We start from the raw sequence: 20,864 nt of genomic DNA, 5'->3' as shown, positions 1-20,864 counted from the left end.
TTGAATGAAAATTTTGATTATATCGGCTGTAATAAACACATCACGAATCTAATACAATCCTTTATAGGTTGGTATGTTAAATTAGATATTCCTCCCGTCTGACAAAGATCCATTGTCACAATATTGACTTTTATGTTTTTATTAACAATAAAATAAATCCAACTTAGTAGACTAAAAATCAGTTATCATTAATTGATTTGGCAATCACTTTGTGGTAAAATCTATCCATTTTTAATTAATGTTTTACTTGATGTGTTTAAAATTAAGCGGAATGCATAAAAACACGTGTCACGGGAGATATAGAAATAGAGGTATTTACTAAGTAAAACATTAATTAAAAATAAAAAATAAGTGTTTGATTCAACATTTTATACATAAGTATAAAATGTATTTTATACATAAGTATATACTTATATTTAAATATTTTTTGTGGTTTGAAATACTGATTTTGTTCAGGTCCTAAGCCTTGCACCCAGCTTCCACATTCTTCTTCCTCTATGTGAGATGTCAACATGTAAATATGTAAAACAATAGAACATGCTAAGGTATGATGTCGCTCACTCCTTTCAAGAACGTCATAAATCAAAAAACTTGATTTTTCAGGAGAACGTTTTTAAAGTTTAAAAATATAATACAATGTAATGAAAATAAACATCAAGCCACTAATTGAACTTTTTACTGTGCAACAGATTTTTTTAGGTAAAACCTGAAGGTTTTTTCTTTAAATTTCTTTAGTATATTATAAAAATAATAAAACAAAAATAAAAATAATCAAACACTACCACTAATAATAATAAAACAATAATAAAAATAATCAAACACTACCTCGACTGGCAAATTTCAATTGAGCAAGCTGGATTCGTCAAAGGCAAGGGTACACGTGAGCAAATCTTGAACATAAGACAAATAATCGAGAAAAGTTGGGAGTTCAAGGTTCCGGTCGTACTTTGCTTTATTGATTATACAAAGGCTTTTGACTGCGTGAATTGGAATTGCCTGTGGAAGGTTTTGGAAGCAATGGGTGTACCGAGACAGTTGATAGTTCTTATTCACAACTTATACGTACAATATTTGGCATCGGTAAGAGTTGATAATTTCCTCTCAGAGTCATTTCAAGTACAAAAAGGCGTGAGACAAGGGTGTATACTGTCTCCTGATCTCTTCAATATATATGGAGAATATATAATGAGGAAAGTACTAGACGGGTGGGAAGGTGGCGTATCAGTAGGGGGCAAAAAGATCTCCAATATAAGGTTTGCAGACGACACAACGCTAATAGCCAACAATGAGGACGAAATGGCTGAACTCCTCCATAGAGTCGAAATAGAAAGCCAGCATTTAGGACTTCAAATAAACAAAAGTAAAACCAAGGTTCTTGTCATCGACCGATTCGGCACCCTGATAAGGAACAATTCTTTAAGGGATTATGAAGAAGTCGACGACTTTATCTATTTAGGTGCACTCATTTCTAAAGACGGAGGCTGTGAAGCAGAAATCCGGAGAAGAATTGGAATGGCAAAATCAGCAATGTCTAGTCTGGCGAAGATATGGAAAAATCGGTCCATACTGAGGAGAACGAAAACCCGTCTAGTGAAATCTCTTGTATTCTCCATTGCGCTGTATGGAGTGGAAACATGGACATTGAGGAAAAAGGAAAGACATATGCTGGATGTGTTTGAAATGTGGTGCTGGAGGAGGATGCTGCGCATTCCTTGGACTGCAAGACGCACAAACGTCTCCATTCTCCGCGAACTGTCAGTGACAGAAAGACTCTCCACGACTTGCAGGAAAAGGATTCTGTCCTACTTTGGGCATATCGCCAGAAAGAACGAGAAGAGTCTTGAAAAACTGGTAGTAACAGGTACAGTTGAAGGCAAGCGGGCAAGAGGACGGTCTCCAACAAGATGGACAGACCAAATAAAGGAATTAACCGGATCCTCGCTAAACGCTGCCATCAAGTTGGCCCAGGACCGGGAAGAATGGAGAGGACTTGTGCACCAAGTGCCTGACATTCCAGAAGACCACGACGCTCAGCATTGAGCAAGAAGATGAAGAATAAAACAATACCTTTTCATCAAAATGCAAAAACAAAACTTTCTGCCCTGTAGCGGGTAGATATAACGTTAAAAATATACCCCTTTTGCTGGGATATAGTACATTTTCTGGGCATTCCGAAAACATGCACAACTGAAAATTGACGATTTTTTATTTGTGTTGTTCTTGAAAGGAGTGAGCGATGTATGTAATAGCCGGTGCGTGGCGTGTCGTGGTATGTCGCTCGATTAGTTGTCTGATGAAATGACAACAGCAGTAATTAGTCCTCCAACAGGTCTACACAACGAGCAGCACTAACAGCATCATGTTTCAATAAAATAACAGAACGAACGACCTCCTAATGATGCGTAATTAAATCAATCAATTATTTTACCACTTAATTTATTATTTTTTTATTTAATATAGTTACATTTTTAAGTACAACATAATACGATTTCTTAACGTTGATAGATATCGCTCACTCCTTTCAAGAACGTCATAAATAAAATAAAAACATGATTTTTCAGTAGAACGTTTTTAAAGTTTAAAAATATAATACAATGTACATATTTAAAATAATTATCAAGCCACTTATTGAACTTTTTACTATGCAACAGATCTTTTAAGGTAAAACCTGAAGGTTTTTTCTCCGTTTGAATATATTTAGGACCTATATTTAAAAAGATAATTAAACAATACCTTTTCTTCAAAATGCAAAAACATCACTGTCTGCCCTGTAGCGGGTAAATGTTAGGTTGAAAATATGCCGCTTTTGCTGGGATATGGTACATTTTCTGGGCATTTCGAAATCATGCACAACTGAAAACTGTCGATTTTTGATTTATGACGTTCTTGAAAGGAGTGAGCGATATGGCAAACTTATAGTTTTAGATTCGCTGTGCCTCTCCAAAAAAGAGACTGAGCTCTTATGCTTGGAGATGGACTTTAACTCAAGGTTTAATGTTTTATATAATTAATGGTATAATTGTCTTTTATTATATATTTTTTCAAGATTTATATGTAATGGGCATTCATTTTTATATTTTATTTTTTTTAAATTTCTTTAGGGAGTTTATTAAAATTATTTAATATTACATTTTGGAGTTGTAAAATCGTTTAAGAATCTCGAAGATAAACTTACCTTGCAGTGTCTTCCGTAGCGCTATGGTCAGCATGCTCAGCTACCGGTCTGGAGGTCCTGGGTTCGATTATTCCTGGGTCCCAGGGAGGAGGGTCTAATATTTGGCAAATAACTTTTAAGAAACGTCTGAGACATTACTATCTATCATTAGAACATTTTGAGTGTGTCCAAAACTTGTTCACAAAATATGGATTGTCTCCAATTACAGGAGTTATTTCAATATTATTTTTAGACATCTCATCAAAGAAGAATATGTTAGATGATCAGATAAGAAGATCTCATATGTTTCTCATGTGTGTGATTATAATCCAGAATTCGGACCTCACATACTTATAATAAAGTTTCTGCTCAATAAAAAGCTTCTTTTCATCTCACCAATAGATGTCTCTGGTGAAGTTCTAGTGATTCAAGAATAATGTTTCAAAATTGGTTCATACATATAGAACTTAGTAGTGTGGTTGTCAATAATGGGTAGAATTGGTGAACGTGTGTAAATTGTAAATTGATCACTTAAACTAGCCTATGACGGTCGTCAGCCCCGCAAATGCCCAGACTTCCATATTCTTCTTCATCTTTGATAAGATGTCTAAAAATAATATCTGTCATTAGAATTGTCGTGCAATTGCCTGATTTGCATTCAGGTTTTCTGCGTCCTATGAGCCCATACCTGTCTGTCTTTGCAGCATCCATGAAGCTTTCCTCTAAATATCTTTAACTAGCGCATAAGTCTTCAATCTCGTACGCTACTTTATAATATTTTTCACAGCCCCAGTGCTCCTAAATATCTTGCTGAAAAATTTATACACCTTTCAGATCATGATCTATCACTTGGTTCTTCCCAAAAAAGAACACTATCCATTCCTCGCCATAACACATCATTCTTCATTAATTCCTTCTCTGTCCAAGCGGCCAGACTATGGAATGAATTACCTCTCCGCGTAAACAAATGCACCTTCTCTAATCACTTTTAAGAAACGTCTGAGACATTACTATGTATCATTAGAATCCTAACTGTCCATCAAATCTCCTCCCTCTACCTCCTTCCCTAAACTCCCTTCCTCCTTTGCTTTCCTTATTATCATCAATTTGTATTTTTTTAAATATTCAAGTACCATCTACCCTCTGATTGCAAACAGCTATATCGCTCACTCCTTTCAAGAACGTCATAAATCAAAAATCGTCAATTTTCAGTTGTGCATGTTTTCGAAATGCCCAGAAAATGTACTACATCCCACCAAAAGAGGCATATTTTTAACTTAATATTTACCCGCTACAGGGCAGAAAGTGTTGTTTTTGCATTTTGAAGAAAAGGTATTGATTAATTATTTTTTTTAAATATATTAAATAATTTTCAAATGGAGAAAAAACCTTCAGGTTTTACCTAAAATAATATGTTGCACAGTAAAAAGTTTAATAAGTGGCTTGATATTTATTTTTAATACATTCTATTATATTTTCAAACTTTAAAAACGTTCTCCTGAAAAATCAAGTATTTTGATTTATGTCGTTCTTGAAAGGAGTGAGCGATATATGGCATCAAACGTTTTGACCAATACCACTATTCTGTGTTTTGTTAGTTGGAAGATTTTGGATTTTAGCAATAAGCCCGCCAATGTACTTTTTTTCTTTTCTGTACATGAAGTTTAAAAAAATAAATATATATTACCCAAGACTGGTACCCGAAGCGGAGGGCTGATCACCTTTATTTTATGTGTTAATGATCAAGAAAACACTGCATTTATATGATGCGGTGCCCTATGCATCATTGGGGTGTGAATAAGGGTTTGAAGAAGAAGAAGAAGCCCTGTAAATATCGAGACTTCAATATTCTCTACGTCTTCTCTATCTTTGGACTTTATGGTTATTTAATTAGTTTTTACATTTTATAATGTTCTCAAGTCACCGAAATACATTCCTGAGAACTTTGGCCACCCTTCCGGTCGAGGTGTATCCACGTGCCGGCGTATACATGGCCCGACACGAATGCCGCATTATGTTGTGCATAATTGATGCCGACCATTTGTATACATTATCGTCTGCATTGCTCGGACATCATGTACGTACTCGTCCATCTGTCGAACTTATTAATGCTTTAATTGTTTTATATCACGCGGAATTCTCAGAATTTACATAAACAACAATTACAAATGGAAAGAACCTTCCTACACTGTAATTATCTATCAGCGTCTATCCGCATTCAGTGGTCCATAGGACACTACAACGTCATAATGTCATACATATTATTTTTTGACGTCTCATCAAAGATGAAGAAGAATATGGAAGTCTGGGCATTTACGGGACTGACGACCGTCATAGGCTGGCTAAGGTGATCGCTTTACACACACACTTTACACACACAGGGTTTATTTTAATTAAAAAACATTTAAAAAAATTAAAATACTCTCACCAACAAACTTCCACACACTCCGTAAAAATCCTAAATGTTATTTTGAAAAATATATATTTATATATAGTATTTAATTCAAATAAACCCTGATGATGACAAGGTTCTTGTTGAAACCGGTAAGTTAAATTGTATTTTTTAAAAAGTGATTATAACAATATTATTTGATTTTATAAAGTTTATAAAATGTGTCATAAAGTATCTGCCGAAAACATTCAAGAAAAAATCTTTATTTTGTCTCTAAGGGACACTTCAGCTGACCAGCTAAGCATTCGCATTTCAGCAGTTTCTAGTTGCCTAGAGTAGGTGTTACATACATCGTCCAGCATTCGGAGACATAGATCCATATTATACAGATAGAAAACAATAAAATATATATACTTCGTCTTTCTTCCTCCATGCTGAGATGTTAGAATTGAAATATAAGGACGCTTACAAGGACAGCTGCTTCTTTCAGATGTACGACTTCGAGGATGACTTCGAGACTGTATACACGGGCGGGGGCGGTCACCCCGAGCTGGCGGGTCTTCTAGACACGTGGAGGGGGTCTAGGAGCCTGCCGCACTGGGAGCCGCCCTGCGGGAACATCCACAAGGCCTCGGACGGCGCCAAGTATCCTGGAGACCTTCAGGAAGGAGACGAGGTGTTGTTTTACAGGAAGAGTCTCTGCAGAGCTGCTCCCATGGTTAGTTTACAATCGTCTTATCAATATTATTTTTGGAGCCCATCACCAAAAAGCTACGTTTCCAATATTGCACAAAAAATCCTTCAAATGCAAATCTGTTATGTTTACTTTATTCTATCGATGTCTTAATTAATGTTGCGACAAAACGTGACCAGGGGTTTGAAAATGTATGATGAGATGCCTGAATGTATGAAGAGTGAAAAGAGTCTGAAAGAATTTAAAAAGAAATGTTTAGTTTACTGTAAGGAGGTGTAAATATATATATATATATATATATATATATATATATACTACTACTACTACTACTACCATCACGCCGTTTCCCCGCAGGGGTAGGCAGAGAGGATGGAACGCCACACTCTTCTGTCCTGACATACACTCCTAGCCTCCTTCACATCCATACATCTAGTCATACATGCCCTCCGATTACGCAGACTTTTGACACCGCCAGATTTTAGGTTCTGATTGATCTGATCGTGCCAAGTCTTTTTCTTTTATATATATATATATATATATATATATATATATATATATATATATATATATATATATATATATATATATATATATATATATATATATATATATATAATCCTGTGTTAAACCAATATGAAATTGATTTAGCGGTTAATTTGTAGAACTGAATTTTAATTTATGTATGATTTTTAAATCAAACACAGTTTTTGTGAGTCTACTTAGTTGTATTTTATTAACAAAAACACATAAAAAAATATATTGTGACAATGTTTTGTTCGACATTCGACATTCGTTTGATAATGCCCTAACAAGGCGAAACAATTGTCACAATTTAAATTTTTTATGTGTTTTTGTTAATAAAATACAACTTAGTAGACTCAAAAAAACTGTGTTTGATTTATAATTAATACATACAATATGAAATCATTACATAGCATCAAAACGTAACAATTTTACAAGCTAGAATTAACTGATAACTTAAAATCATTTATAATGGTTATGTAACGTTTTGGTGAAGACCTTCACATTTGTAATAATGTGAATATTATTCCTCTTCTTGGCTCCATTCTATCTTATCGTCTTTGTAGACTGTCGGGGTCAGCTCTCCTCGTCCTCAGGCTGTAGGACCTTCTGTCATGGACAACGTCACCTAGGCCATGCCTTCGTATCATGTTTTCTTTCTGCAGAAATCATGGATTATTTATATTTAGTCATGGTGGATGTATGGTGAGCTACCATCCAGTGCAGTTGTGTGTGCATACAAGATGCCCATATCACTCACTCCTTTCAACAACGTCATTTATCAAAAAAACTTGATTTTTCAGGAGATCGTTTTTAAAGTTTAAAAATATAATGCAGTGTATTAAAAATGAATATCAAGCCACTTATTGAACTTTTTACTGTGCAACAGATCTTTTAAGGTAAAACCTGAAAGTTTTTTCTCCATTAGAAAAATATTTAGTTTATTGAAAAAAATAATTAAACAATACCTTTTCTTCAAAATGCAAAAACAACACTTTCTGCCCTGTAGCCGGTTAATATGAAGTTAAAAATATGCCGCTTTTGCTGGGATATAGTACATTTTCTGAGTATTCCGAAAACATGCACAACTGAAAATTTACGATTTTCGATGTATGACGTTGTTGAAAGGAGTGAGCGATATGGAAACCGTATATAATTTCACCGAGCATCAGATTTGAAGCAGTTAATGCCTTGACTCTGACCAATGTCTGTACCTGAAGGATTCTCCAATTCTTTGGACATTGTGCGTCGCAACGAGGATATCCTGGATCGACTGGTTGTGATGGGCAGCCTGGAGGGGAAGAGAGGGAGAGGAAGATCCCTACACGATGGACCGATGGAGTTAAGGTGGTTGGAGCGCTACGTGCAGCGCAGTCAAGGGATAACTGGAGAAGAGTCATTGCTTCCACAAGGATCACAACCCTCAGTAATGAGCAATAAGATGGAGAAGATATATATATATATATATATATATATATATATATATATATATATATATATATATATATATATATATATATATATAGAAAATAATATCTCTGATTGGCCGATAGAAGGGAAGTTCCATGAACATAGCGAAATTTGAAATACAACGCTGTTTTTAAGTATTTTTTACGTGGAATCTAGCAGGGTTCCCAAGTATATAAATATTTTAAACAATAAAACCCACAATTGGCATTTCGACGTAGTATTTACTTGAAAATCTTATAAAACTGGATTTGGCGGATTTTGAAACTGAGCGACACATTTATAAATGCATATTTTTAATTGGTATTTTTTAGGTAAAAACCGACGAAGGTTGGGTAGACGGACTTTGGGGCCATCTGTACACGTTCCACAAGGACGCCTTGGATAATGGAGTAAGAAACGAGAAGAACAAGTGCTTTTGTAGAAATGGTATAATTTTTTTATGATTTTTTTGCACGTGCATCGCCCATCATTCAACATAATATTTATAGTTTGTTTTTATGGAATAATCTAACGTCTTATCTAATATAGCTACGGCTTATGCAACACCGCTTATCATTTTTATACTTAAACTTAAACTTAAGTTTGTAAGTTTTATGGGCTATTCCACCTTATAATTGGGTTTCTCTTTATGATCACATTCTTCTTCATCCATATTTAGACATTTTTTATAACTCCTTAATGGAGAAAACCCAGATTTGTGAATAAGTTCTATTTAGACAAAGTTAAAATGTTGGGAATAAAAATAACGACTGACGACCGTCATAGGCTGGTTTAATTGATCACTTTACACACGTGTAACGTCTACCAATTCTACCCATTATCGACAACCACACTATTCAAATTCTTGGAAGTTTTTTATATACATGAACCAATTTCGAAACGTTGTTCTTGAATCATTAGAACTTCACTAGAGACATCTATTGTTGGGATGAAAAGAAGCTTTTTAGTATGTGAGATCCAAATCCTGGATTATAATCACACATATGAGAAACGCCAGAAAATATCCTTTTTATTTTTATTATTTTAGCTTATAATTTGACCAGTTAATTTATTTACAGCATTTACGAAGTTTTGAAATTGGTTCATATATAGAGAACTTCCAAGAATTTGAATAATGTAGTTGTCAATAATGGGTAGAATTGGTGAACGTTACACGTGTGTAAATTGGATCATTTAAACTAGTAGCCAGCCCCGTAAATGCCCAAATTTCAATATTCTTCTTCATCTTTGATGAAATGTCAAAAATAATATGAAAATAACTCTCATAAATGGAGATAATCCAGATTTTGTGAACAAATATTTGGACACACTCAAAATGTTGTGAAAGCTTTCTTAATACAACATAATATTGTGTTTTTGAGTTAAAATTTGAGACGTGTCTTGCAGGCGAGTGCCTCGCAGACGGGCTGATCGACGTCACAGACTGCTACTACGGCTTCCCCATAGCGCTGAGCTTCCCGCACTTCCTGGGCGCGGACCCGCGGCTCCGGGCGCGCGTGGCCGGCCTGGCGCCCAGCCCGCGGCAGCACGGCTCCGCCGTCTGGCTGCAGCCGCGCTCCGGCCTGCCGCTGCGGGTCGCCGCGCGCTTCCAGATTAACATGGCGCTCACCGAGGACATGACCTACATGTACAACCTGAAGGCCTTCTCCCGCTTCACGCTGCCGCTACTCTGGTTCGAGATCGTAAGTCACCCATTCACCCAACAAGGCGACCTTCCTGAACTCCTTGGCTCCTGATACATTCAACGCGAAGCCGAGAACAATTAATGCCATTTTTAACCAAAATAATCTAACTAACTAACTAACTCTCACACAGAACTTCATACAAATTCGTCCTCTTCCACATTCATGCATCTCCTCATACTTACCCGCCGATTATTCCACAAGCCTTCGATATCGTAAGTCACTCACTGATCTAATATCTGTACCAAGTTCCATATAGTGGTCGGTTCAACAAGGTAACCTTCGTGAACTCCTGAATTCCTGATGCTCTCTACTCAAAGTCAAGAACAATTAATGCCATTTTAACGAAAATAATCATACTAACTTACAAACTAACCATCAGGCAGCTTCCCACAATAGTAGAAAATGCGAATAAAACTTCACACCAATCTGTCCTCTTCCACATTCATGCATTTCCTCATATTTACCCGCCGATTATTCCAAAACCTAAGGGCCTTCTTTCGCTTCACACTCCTTAGCTCCTGTTACTTTCAACTTGAAGCCGAGAACAATGAATGCCATTTTTAACCAAAATAATCCAACTAACCAGCCTTCAGGCAGCTTTTCCACAGGATAGGCACAGAGAACAGAACGTCAATACTGTCCTCTTCCATATTCATGCATCTACTCAAAGGATACATTCAACTCGAAGCAAAAATGATGAATGATGAATGAATGCCATTTTTTGACTAAAATAACTAAATTCCTAGAGAGAACAGAACGCCACACCAATTTATCGTTGCAAATAATCTTGGCCTCTTCCACATTTATGCATCTCCGTTATCGTCATCACCTCACGATATCTTTCGTCTGACACGCGCCTCGGATATCAATATTTTTTATGCGGTCTCTCAACATGTTCTCGGTATTAGAAATATCCGCTCTTGCCTCGACTTCATGAGTAGCTATTGGTCGAAAAATAAGTAAAAATAAAAATAATAATTATGTTTTCTTTTATTTCAGGGTATGTATGGCTTACCTGAAGGAATGTCGACGCGCTTCAAGCTGTATCTCAACATCCTTCCAAAAGTGACTGAAGCAACAATGTGGATGTTCTTACTGTTGGCTCCGGCCTTCTTGTTTCTGGCTTTCTGCTGCAGAAGGAGCAAGAAATCCAACAGCGAGCACAGGACTTCGTATAATCCTAAGCGTCGATCGTCTAGGTATGCGGAATCCATCAGGAAAATGTCGCAGGATCTAGAAGCGAAATTACAAGGAGTATACGCGCCATGCGAGGTACCTTTAGATGGAAACGAGAGCTCTTCACCGTTCCTGCATTCTGTGGATATGAATACCTCCGATAGTGATGATGCGGACCCCATACCAAGCGAAGAAAGGCGTCCATCTCTCATCAAAATGAGTCTTTCAAACAGAATCCAAGATACCATTGACGACTTTGCCCAAAACATCAAGAACTTCACCAACAAGCTCAGCGGAGACACAATCACTTTGGAAGACCACCAAAACGACGGGTTCAACTCCTGCACAGACCCTTCCCAATCAAGCAGCGAAGAAGAGAAGGCTGAATCGCCTGACGACTGTGAAATGGAGATCGTAGACGATGGTTCAGGATTCGATGCCCCGTACGACCCGAGTCAACGGCGTCGGTCTGAAGAGTTTGCAAAAGCGGAGAGGAAGATGACTCTTTTGGAAACAGGAAATCGGACGCAAGACAGCGAACGAAGTGACATGTTATCTAGACTGCCATTTGTACCAGAGGAACATGTGTAGAATAAGTTAAAAACCATAAAGATGCCATTTCGTTACCTTAGTCGCTCTGGCTTGGTCTATATGGTCAAAATTTACACACTCTATGACCATATGGCTGCCACCGCGTCTGAAAATATTAAATAGAAGATGTTAGAGGGTTAAAAGCATATGATGAGATGTCCCAATGATCTTGATATATGTAAAAGCAGTGTAAATACTAATCCCTTTCACTGCCTGCACAGGGGTACTTCTAGAAAATTTGGTGACGGATTTACAAACTTGTAATTATTTAAATTGGCAGTGACAGGTATATTGAAAGCTTTTAAATGTAAATTTACAGTAAAATCGGGATACAATTTTATATTGTTTCACATTTTCAATAAATTTCACAACTTTTTTTTGAAAAAAATTGCTTTTCTAGAGCAGATTTGTCAGGAAGCCTAGATGCTTCTGTATCAGATCTGGGCATGCGGTGGGACAGCTTTCAATATCAGTGTACAATTCACACAAGCTAGCAAGCTCAGGGTATGAAAATGAGTGCCATTGCTAATACATTTATCTCTCGTACCTTCATCATCCTGGCTTCATCTCCACTTATAGTCTTTATAGACTGTTGGGATCGGCTCTTATACAATGAAGTGCCCTATACGCCATTGGATGCAAATATAGGTTAGAAGTAAATATATTCGTCTTCCTAGCTCCATCCCAACATATCGTCTTTATAGACTGGTGGGATCAGCTCTCCTCGTCCTCAGGTTGTAGGTCCTTCTATCATGAACAACGTCACCTAGGCCATGCCTTCGTATCATGTTATCCTTCTGCAGCATCAATGAATTTTTTTACCTTTTTCTAGATGTTTTTCGAGGAAGACCCATGGCGATTGACTGGTTCACAATATGATCTGGTTCTTTGTGCCCATAACACCTCCCATTGCCTTTCCTCTACCTTACTATTGATGATTGATGTTCACATTTCCCTTATAGCATCTTATTTTCCTTTTTTTATTTTCTTGCCATATATCATTAATGACTACCATCTCAACATCCTTTCTGTATTCTACTCCTGGATTTAAAAACCTAGAAAGCAGAAACTTATTTACAACATTTTGAGTGTGTCCAAATACTTGTTCACAAAATCTGGATTGTCTCCAATTACAGGAGTTATTTTCATATTATTTTTTAACATCTCATCAAAGATGAAGAAGATTTTGTGAACAAGTATTTGGACACACTCAAAATGTTGTAAATAAGTTATCTGATCAAATTATGAGGTTAAATAATAAAAATGAAAGTGGTATTTTCTGGCGTTTCTCATGTGTGTGATTATAATCCGGGATTCGGACCTCACATACTCATAAAAGAGTTCCTTCTCAATAAAAAGCTTCTTTTCATCTCACCAATAGATGTCTCTAGTGAAGTTCTAGTGATTCAAGAACAAGGTTTCTAAATTGGTTCAAATATATAGAACTTCCAAGAATTTGAGTAGTGTGGTTGGTTGTCAATAATGGGTAGAATTGGTGAATGTTACACGTGTGTAAAGTGATCACTTAAACCAGCCTATGACGGTCGTCAGCCCCGTAAATGCCCAGACTTCCATATTCTTCTTCATCTTTGATGAGATGTTAAAAAATAATAAGAAACTCATTTATTGTGGTCCAGTTAATATCATGTTCATCCGGCTAGAGTTCCGCAGATGTTCTCCAGAGAGTCCAGACAGAGGTTGTAGAATAAAAGATGGTGTAAAATACAAATTTAGGAAAATACAAATCATATAACCATAGACTTTCATACAAATCATACGTTATTAAGTTTATATTATAGTTTATTTCTCAAGAATGCCAAGATGGCTTAAAAACTAAGCTAGGCATATTAAAATATGAGATTTAAAATAAACCAATTTGTTTTATAATACGCAATATGTATAATATATTTCAACATTTTTGGTGTGTAAAAATGAAACTCATCATTTGTCCACCTCCGTAGTGTAATGGTCAGCATGCTCGCCTACCGTTCTGGAGGTCCCGGGTTCGATTCCCAGGGGGGTTTAATAAATATGAGTGATTTTTTCACTCTAATATTTATTCAATATTACACTGGACTGGTACCTGAAGTGGAGGGCTGTTCACCTTTCCTTCATGTGTAATCGATCGAGATAACACTGCGTTTATATGAAGCAGTGCCCTATGCACCATTGGGGTGCGGTAAGAGATTATTATTTTATTTAAAAATGAAACACTAGCGTAAGACCACTTTTGAATTTGATAATGTAATGTAAAATAGAACACTTGTTTAGGACCAATTTTTAGTTTATTAATGTAATGTAAAAAATGAAACACTCGTGTAAGACCACTTTTGAGTTTATTAATGTAATGTAAAAATGAAACACTAGTGTAAGACCAATTTTAGTTTATTTATGTACACATTACTATATTTAAGAGTTTAAAATACTCTCTCTATTTTAAAATACTTTGGATTTTCAACTGTTGTTAAGAACATCCGTTCTCGAAACTGGTCGGTTTTACATTTAATAAACTTAAAATTGGTCTTAACTCAGGTGTTTTATTTTTATGTTAAAATCACCCTTTTTATATATTTTTTATATAAATTTTTAGCTAAAGACATATGTATGTTATTATTATTATTATTATTTATGGCTGTGTTGTGCATATTGCGCATAAAGTAAGGATATTTTTAATATTAGTTCATAAGTACCCATATATATTTTTAAAATAATTTTTGTACCATATATAAAAATAGTATTTAAAAAATAATAATTTTATGGATGTTTACGCTAAGAAAACTATTGTATGTTATTATAGTTCTTTTAAATCGCCCTATTATAATACAAAATAAATGATAAAAATATTAGGTTTTTTTTATTTAATCTAAGTAGCATTCATTATTAATAATATAATAAAACCCTTACCGCACCCCAATGGTGCATAGGGCACTGCTTCATATAAACGCAGTGTTATCTCGATCATTTACACATGAAGGAAAGGTGATCAGCCCTCCGCTACAGGTACCAGTCCAGGGTAATATTGAATAAATATTAGAGTGAAAAAATCACTTATATTTATTAAACCCCCCTGGGAATCGAACCCGGGACCTCCAGAACGGTAGCCGAGCATGCTGACCATTACACTACGGAGGCGGACAATCATTATTTCCCACTCTAATTAAATTTATTAATATTATTCATAGCTATATTTCAGATACATCATTAGGATTTGAACTGTACCTTAAAAAGATCTATTAAAATTTTGTATTGCTATATTAAATTCACCACATATCACTTTGATGTGGTCAACCTAAAAAGGGTCATTTGTATTACAATATTTCACATATCGCTCACTCCTTTCAAGAACGTCATAAATCAAAAAACTTGATTTTTCAGGAGAACGTTTTTAAAGTTTAAAAATATAATACAATGTATTTAAAATAAATATCAAGCTACTTATTGAACTTTTAACTGTGCAACAGATCTTTTTAGGTAAAATCTAAAGGTTTTTTCTCCATTTAAAAAATATTTAGTATATTTAAAAAAAATATTAAACATTACTTTTCTTCAAATTATTTTTTGACATCTCATCAAAGATGAAGAAGAATATGGAAGTCTGGGCATTTACGGGGCTAACGACCGTCATCGGCTAGTTAAGTGATCACTTTACACACGTGTAATATTCACCAATTCTACCCATTATTGACAACCACACTACTCAAATTCTCGGAAGTTCTATATACATGAACCAATTTAGAAACCTTGTTCTTGAATCACTAGAACTTCACTAGAGACGAAATGACTTCAAGACACTTTTCTTCAAAATGCCCTGTAGCGGGTAAATATTAAGTTAAAAATATGCCTCTTTTGCTGGGATATAGTACATTTTCAGTGCATTCAGAAAACATGCACAACTGAAAATTGACGATTTTTGATTTATGACGTTCTTGAAAGGAGTGAGCGATATGTCTCTTTTATACCTGGTGAAACTAAGAAGGGCCTATTCAACATTCGTATTGCGATGTTAAAAATTTGATACTTTTTGAACTAAAAACCTACATATTAAAAATTATTCATTGCGATATTTTTAAGGTTAAAAAAAAACACAATTTAGTTTATTTTTTTAATTTTTATTTATTTTGATCGACAATGACATATATGAACATTAATATTACTATACAGTTTTAATAATAAATTATTTACTATTTATAATACGCTTAAAATACTTTTTTCTACACATTTTAAAATTTACATTTTAAAATCATAAGTTTACAAATTTAATAATATTTATATACAGCAGTTGGTGTTTTGTCTGACCTGGCATCTGTTGATATTTTTTAAAGTAATAAATAGCTTTCCGCTTTTGACCATAGGTGAGACACTCTCTACGTATAAAACAAAATGTTTATTAAAAAAATTATAGCGTTTCTGATTCATGTCATTTTCCATGGTTGTAATTTACTGGTACATAATAAAACCCTTATCCGCACCCCAATGGTGCATAGGGCACTGTGTCATATAAACGCAGTGTTATCTTGATCGTTTACACATTAAGGAAAGGTGATCAGCCCTCCGCTTCAGGTACCAGTCCAGGGTAATATCGAATAAATATTACAGTGAAAAAATCACATATATTTTATTTTACCCCCCTTGGGAATCGAACCCGGGACCTCCAGAACGGTAGCCGAGCTTGCTGATCATTACACTACGGAGGCGGACAGTACAAGAAACACAAAAATTTGGGTGTGTTAAAATCCTCGTTCACAAATCTGTAAAAATTAAATCACAAAGAAAATCGATTGCGTCATATGTACATACATCTTTTTATATTTTTAATTTATTAATTTTACATACAGGTTTCTTTGCCTAGATATTTTTATAAGTATAAATATTTTATTAAGTTTTTATTTTTATTAAATTGAGTAGCGAAATTGTTCGATGATATTTTTTATTACATATATTTTATAATTAAAGTAAATAAAAGTATTTTATTTTTGAAATCACATATTTTATGTTTTGTCCAAACGCATTTCGATTCTAATTATACACATACAAGAGAGACGAAACATTTGTAAATAATATATTTTCAAATGAGATCATTCAGGTTTTATTGTTAAAACGCGTTTCGATTCTAGTTACATTTGGACAAATGAATCGAAACGCTTGTGGACAATATTTTAAAATGCATTATCGTAAAACGACAAATTTTTAGTTTTTTTTTTAAAGGTAAATTATTCAATCGTTTTAATTTTTTTGGAATTTTAATCAATTTAGTACCTACTTTACAATATTTACACTAAAAAAACATAAAAAAAACATTAGTAAACGATATTTAAACAATGTTTATTTTTTACATGACTTCTTTACTGTTCCACGATCTTATTATGACAATCATTTGGTGCATAGGGCACTATGTCAAAATGACTCATTACCACAAATATCCCCACAGGACATTGAACCCTAAACAATATTCATGACATTCAAATTCATAATCCGTGAATATGAAAAATGAGTCTAGTTTAAAAATTTATTCAAGCATAGAAGTGAAACTTCTTTAAAAGGATAACAACGATAAATATTACAAACACAGCGCGTGGTACCTCAGCTGTTCATATATACACGTACACTATCTAAACCAATCGCTTTGTATCGTTGTGTATATCGTAGTCATACAAGAGAAAGTGACCAAGTGCATTGTTTTACAAAAACGTAATCATTGACTATTTGATACCTTACTAGCTTAATATTGCCCTGAAAAATCCAAAAGGATTTTAAACTTGGAAGTATAATATATTGGCTTGTTAAAAATGACTAACTGCATGGGTGTTTATGTTCTTGCCAAGCAAAAGTGACTTAAATGGCCCCAATGAACATTTTACGTTTTGGTAGATGGTCACTTTCTCCTGTACGACTACGATATGTCACCCTCTTTTGCTCCACTCTTGTGGCGTCGGAATGTATAGTTCTCTTTCTCTTTTTTACTAAATCGTAAAATTAAGTAAATTAATAAAACTAAATCAATATTGCAACTACAGCTATGTCCTTTTGCTAAATTATGGAATACATTTAATGATAATGATATTTCATATTAAATATATAGATTATGGAGGACATTTTGTGGAACAAAGTTAGAAAATTAAAAATTTGACAGATATACAGGTTGTTATTACACTCCAGATTTATATATATATATATATATATATATATATATATATATATATATATATATATATATATATATATACATACAAAAATATACACAGATAAAGTGCCCTACACACCACTAAATAGCAATGATAAATATCCACAAAAAAAATATATATATACATATTTCATTCGACTTTCTTGACCGTGCTCTAGTGCGGATCCAAGCCAAACCTTAACGCACGACGTCGCGTAGTTTTATCCGACCTAAATAATACATTCAATAAACGCTGTCGGTTTCCGGCGAAGCAGGTCATGTGACATTGATCTCCTCGTCGCTGCCACTACCGTTGTCACTATCGTAGTCCTCCCCCATGGCGTCGTCGGCGGCCAGCAGCGAGTAGCTCCGCCCGTACGCGCCGTACTGGTCAGGCTGTAATCCCGGCTGTCCCGGCTGTCCCGGTTGTCCCGGGTGTCCCGGTTGTCCCGGTTGTCCCGGCTGTCCCGGGTGTCCCGACTGGCCGGCGTCGGTAGGGGAGGGCGGCGAGGGCGGGGACAGCTTGGGGCGGTCCGTCTCGGCGTCGGACAGGTCCGGATGAGGGTTGTTCTTGTTGGGCAGCGTCTGCTCCCTGGACCCGCCGCTGGCGAGCAGCTCTCTCTCCTTGGAGTTGCGCCACTTCATCCTGCGGTTCTGGAACCAGATCTTCACCTGGAAAGAGGAAAAATCTATTTAAACATAAGGGTCTTGCACTGTTCCGTGTCTGTCTGCTGTGCTGGTCGGGGTTGTGGGCGTCTGTGTACCGGCCAACGTCGAGTCGTAATCGGATCTAGCTGACTAATTGAACTAAACACTATTTATTTAGATTGGCAGTGACAGGGATATTGAAAGCTTTTAAAGGTAAATTCACAGTAAAATCGGGATACAATTTTATATAGTTTCGCATTTTCAATAAATTTCGCAACATAGTTTTTTAAAAATTGCTTAGCAAGAGCAGATCTGTCAGGAAGCCTAAATGCTTCTGTATCAGATCTGGGCATGCGGTGGGACAGCTTTCAATTTTACATAATGGTCAGGAGTCGTAATAATCGTCGAATATGTATGAGAAGATGCATGAACGTGGATAAAGCGAAGAATGTTTGCAAAGACAGAGTGGTGTGGCGTTCGATTAGTTAGTTAGTTAACATAAGAGCATAAAAATTAAGAGTTTTATTGCATTAAATCAGTGTGGGACATTTCTAATAATAAAATAATGCATTATTTCAAGGCATTATCTAAAAATATTTACTTTGCAATGGTTCTTTGTCAGTCGGGAGGAATACCTAATTTAACATACTCAACATTTTGAGTGTGTCCAAATACTTGTTCACAAAATCTGGATTATCTCCAATTACAGGAGTTATTTTCATATTATTTTTTGACATCTCATCAAAGATGAAGAAGGATATGGAAGTCTGGACATTTACGGGGCTGACGACCGTCATAGGCTGGTTAAGGTGATCACTTTACACACTGACATCATCAAATAGAGCCGCCAATAATTTAGCAATGACATCAACATTAAAATAACTCCATCGTTTCTGTGACGTCATTCATTGCCAACTTACGAAAATAACGTTTTTTCGATAGCGAATTTTCCAAAAGAAAATAATGAATGAAAATATTAATTATATCGGCTGTTACAAACACTTCACGAGTCTAATACAATCCTTTATAGGTTGAGTATGTTAAATTAAATATTCCTCCCAGAAAATGATCTATCATATATCGCTCACTCCTTTTAAGAACGTCATAGATCAAAAATCGACAATTTTCAGTTGCGCATGTTTTTAGAATGCTCAGAAAATGTACTATATCCCAGCAAAAGAGGCATATTTTTAACTTAATATTTACCCGCTACAGGGCAGAAAGTGTTCTTTTTGCATTTTGAAGAAAAGGTATTGTTTAATTATTTTTTTAAATAAACTAAATATTTTTCACATGGAGAAAAAACCTTTAGGTTTTACCTAAAAAGATTTGTTGCACAGTAAAAAGTTCAATAAGTGGCTTGATATTTATTTTTAAAACATTGTGTTATATTTTTAAACTTTAAAAACGCTCTCCTGAAAAATCAAGTTTTTTGATTTATGACGTTCTTGAAAGGAGTGAGCGATATGTGACTCATGTATGAGTATTTCTAATATTTAAAATTAGCACTTTTAACATATTTTTAATATTTTTAAGTTAATTGGAGAAAATCCAGATTTTGTGAACATGTATTTGGACACACTCAAAATGTTATAAATATATTTACTTTTTTAGGTAAAATGGCACAATTATAAATTTTATCCCCGAATACTGTGATATTCGGGGTACTGACGCTTTATCGATCACAGCTCGACACTCGCATCGATTAATCAGAATCTGGGCGGGATGGAGTGATTTGTCAAAACTAACAATCACCTACCTCCATTATTCGCTTATTTTTACACACAAATTTGGAAAAAATACGACAATTGGGGTCCGACTATTGTTACAAGGCCAATTCATGTCGGGAACGCAAAGCCGAAGCCGATATTACAACAAAAAACGTATAATGTCGTTATTACACATACATACACAAACACATACACACATGATTAAACTATTTCTCCCATGGATGTAATCCGCAATCGCAGCGCCATCTGTTGAACTTAACAACAGTACACGCAATCTTATCATTGCTCGTGGTGGACAACGTGCTTCTTGGTAGCTGTTGTTACTTAGATTTTGTTTCTTTATATTTTATTTTGCATTTCACAATAAATAAATACAAGTCCAAAAAATAATACAATACAAAAAAAGATCCCACAAAGTCATGGCCTATATCGTAGTCATACAGGAGAAAGTGACCAACTGCAGTTTTTACAAAAACGTGATTATTAACTATTTGACATCTTACTAGCTTAATACTGCCCTGAAAAAAATCCCAGAGCGAATTTAAACTTGGAAGTATAATATATTGACTTGTTAAAAATGACTAACCGCATTGATGTTTATTTTCTTTACAAGCAAAAGTGACCAAGTGACAGTGCTTGTTG

General features: G+C 35.1%; 1 protein-coding gene across 1 annotated transcript in view; it reads left to right on the top strand.

Annotated features, from left to right (window-relative positions):
- LOC148312298 (scavenger receptor class B member 1-like) overlaps positions 1–12,016 on the top strand; it is a 59,973-nt gene extending 47,957 nt beyond the window's left edge. Inside the window, exons 6-9 of the mRNA XM_088277510.1 lie at positions 6,037–6,264; positions 8,544–8,658; positions 9,619–9,914; positions 10,917–12,016. Of these exons, the coding sequence (XP_088133636.1) occupies positions 6,037–6,264; positions 8,544–8,658; positions 9,619–9,914; positions 10,917–11,684 (1,407 nt within the window). The 3' untranslated portion in view covers positions 11,685–12,016. The remainder of the gene's footprint in view (positions 1–6,036; positions 6,265–8,543; positions 8,659–9,618; positions 9,915–10,916) is intronic.
- Positions 12,017–20,864: the final 8,848 nt, after the last annotated feature.

This window comes from Brachycentrus maculatus, unplaced genomic scaffold, assembly GCF_059751285.1.
Source record: "Brachycentrus maculatus isolate JH-2025_06_01 unplaced genomic scaffold, ASM5975128v1 h1tg000044l, whole genome shotgun sequence".
In the NCBI taxonomy this organism is placed as follows: domain Eukaryota; kingdom Metazoa; phylum Arthropoda; class Insecta; order Trichoptera; family Brachycentridae; genus Brachycentrus; species Brachycentrus maculatus.
This window is presented reverse-complemented; position numbering and strand designations above follow the sequence as displayed.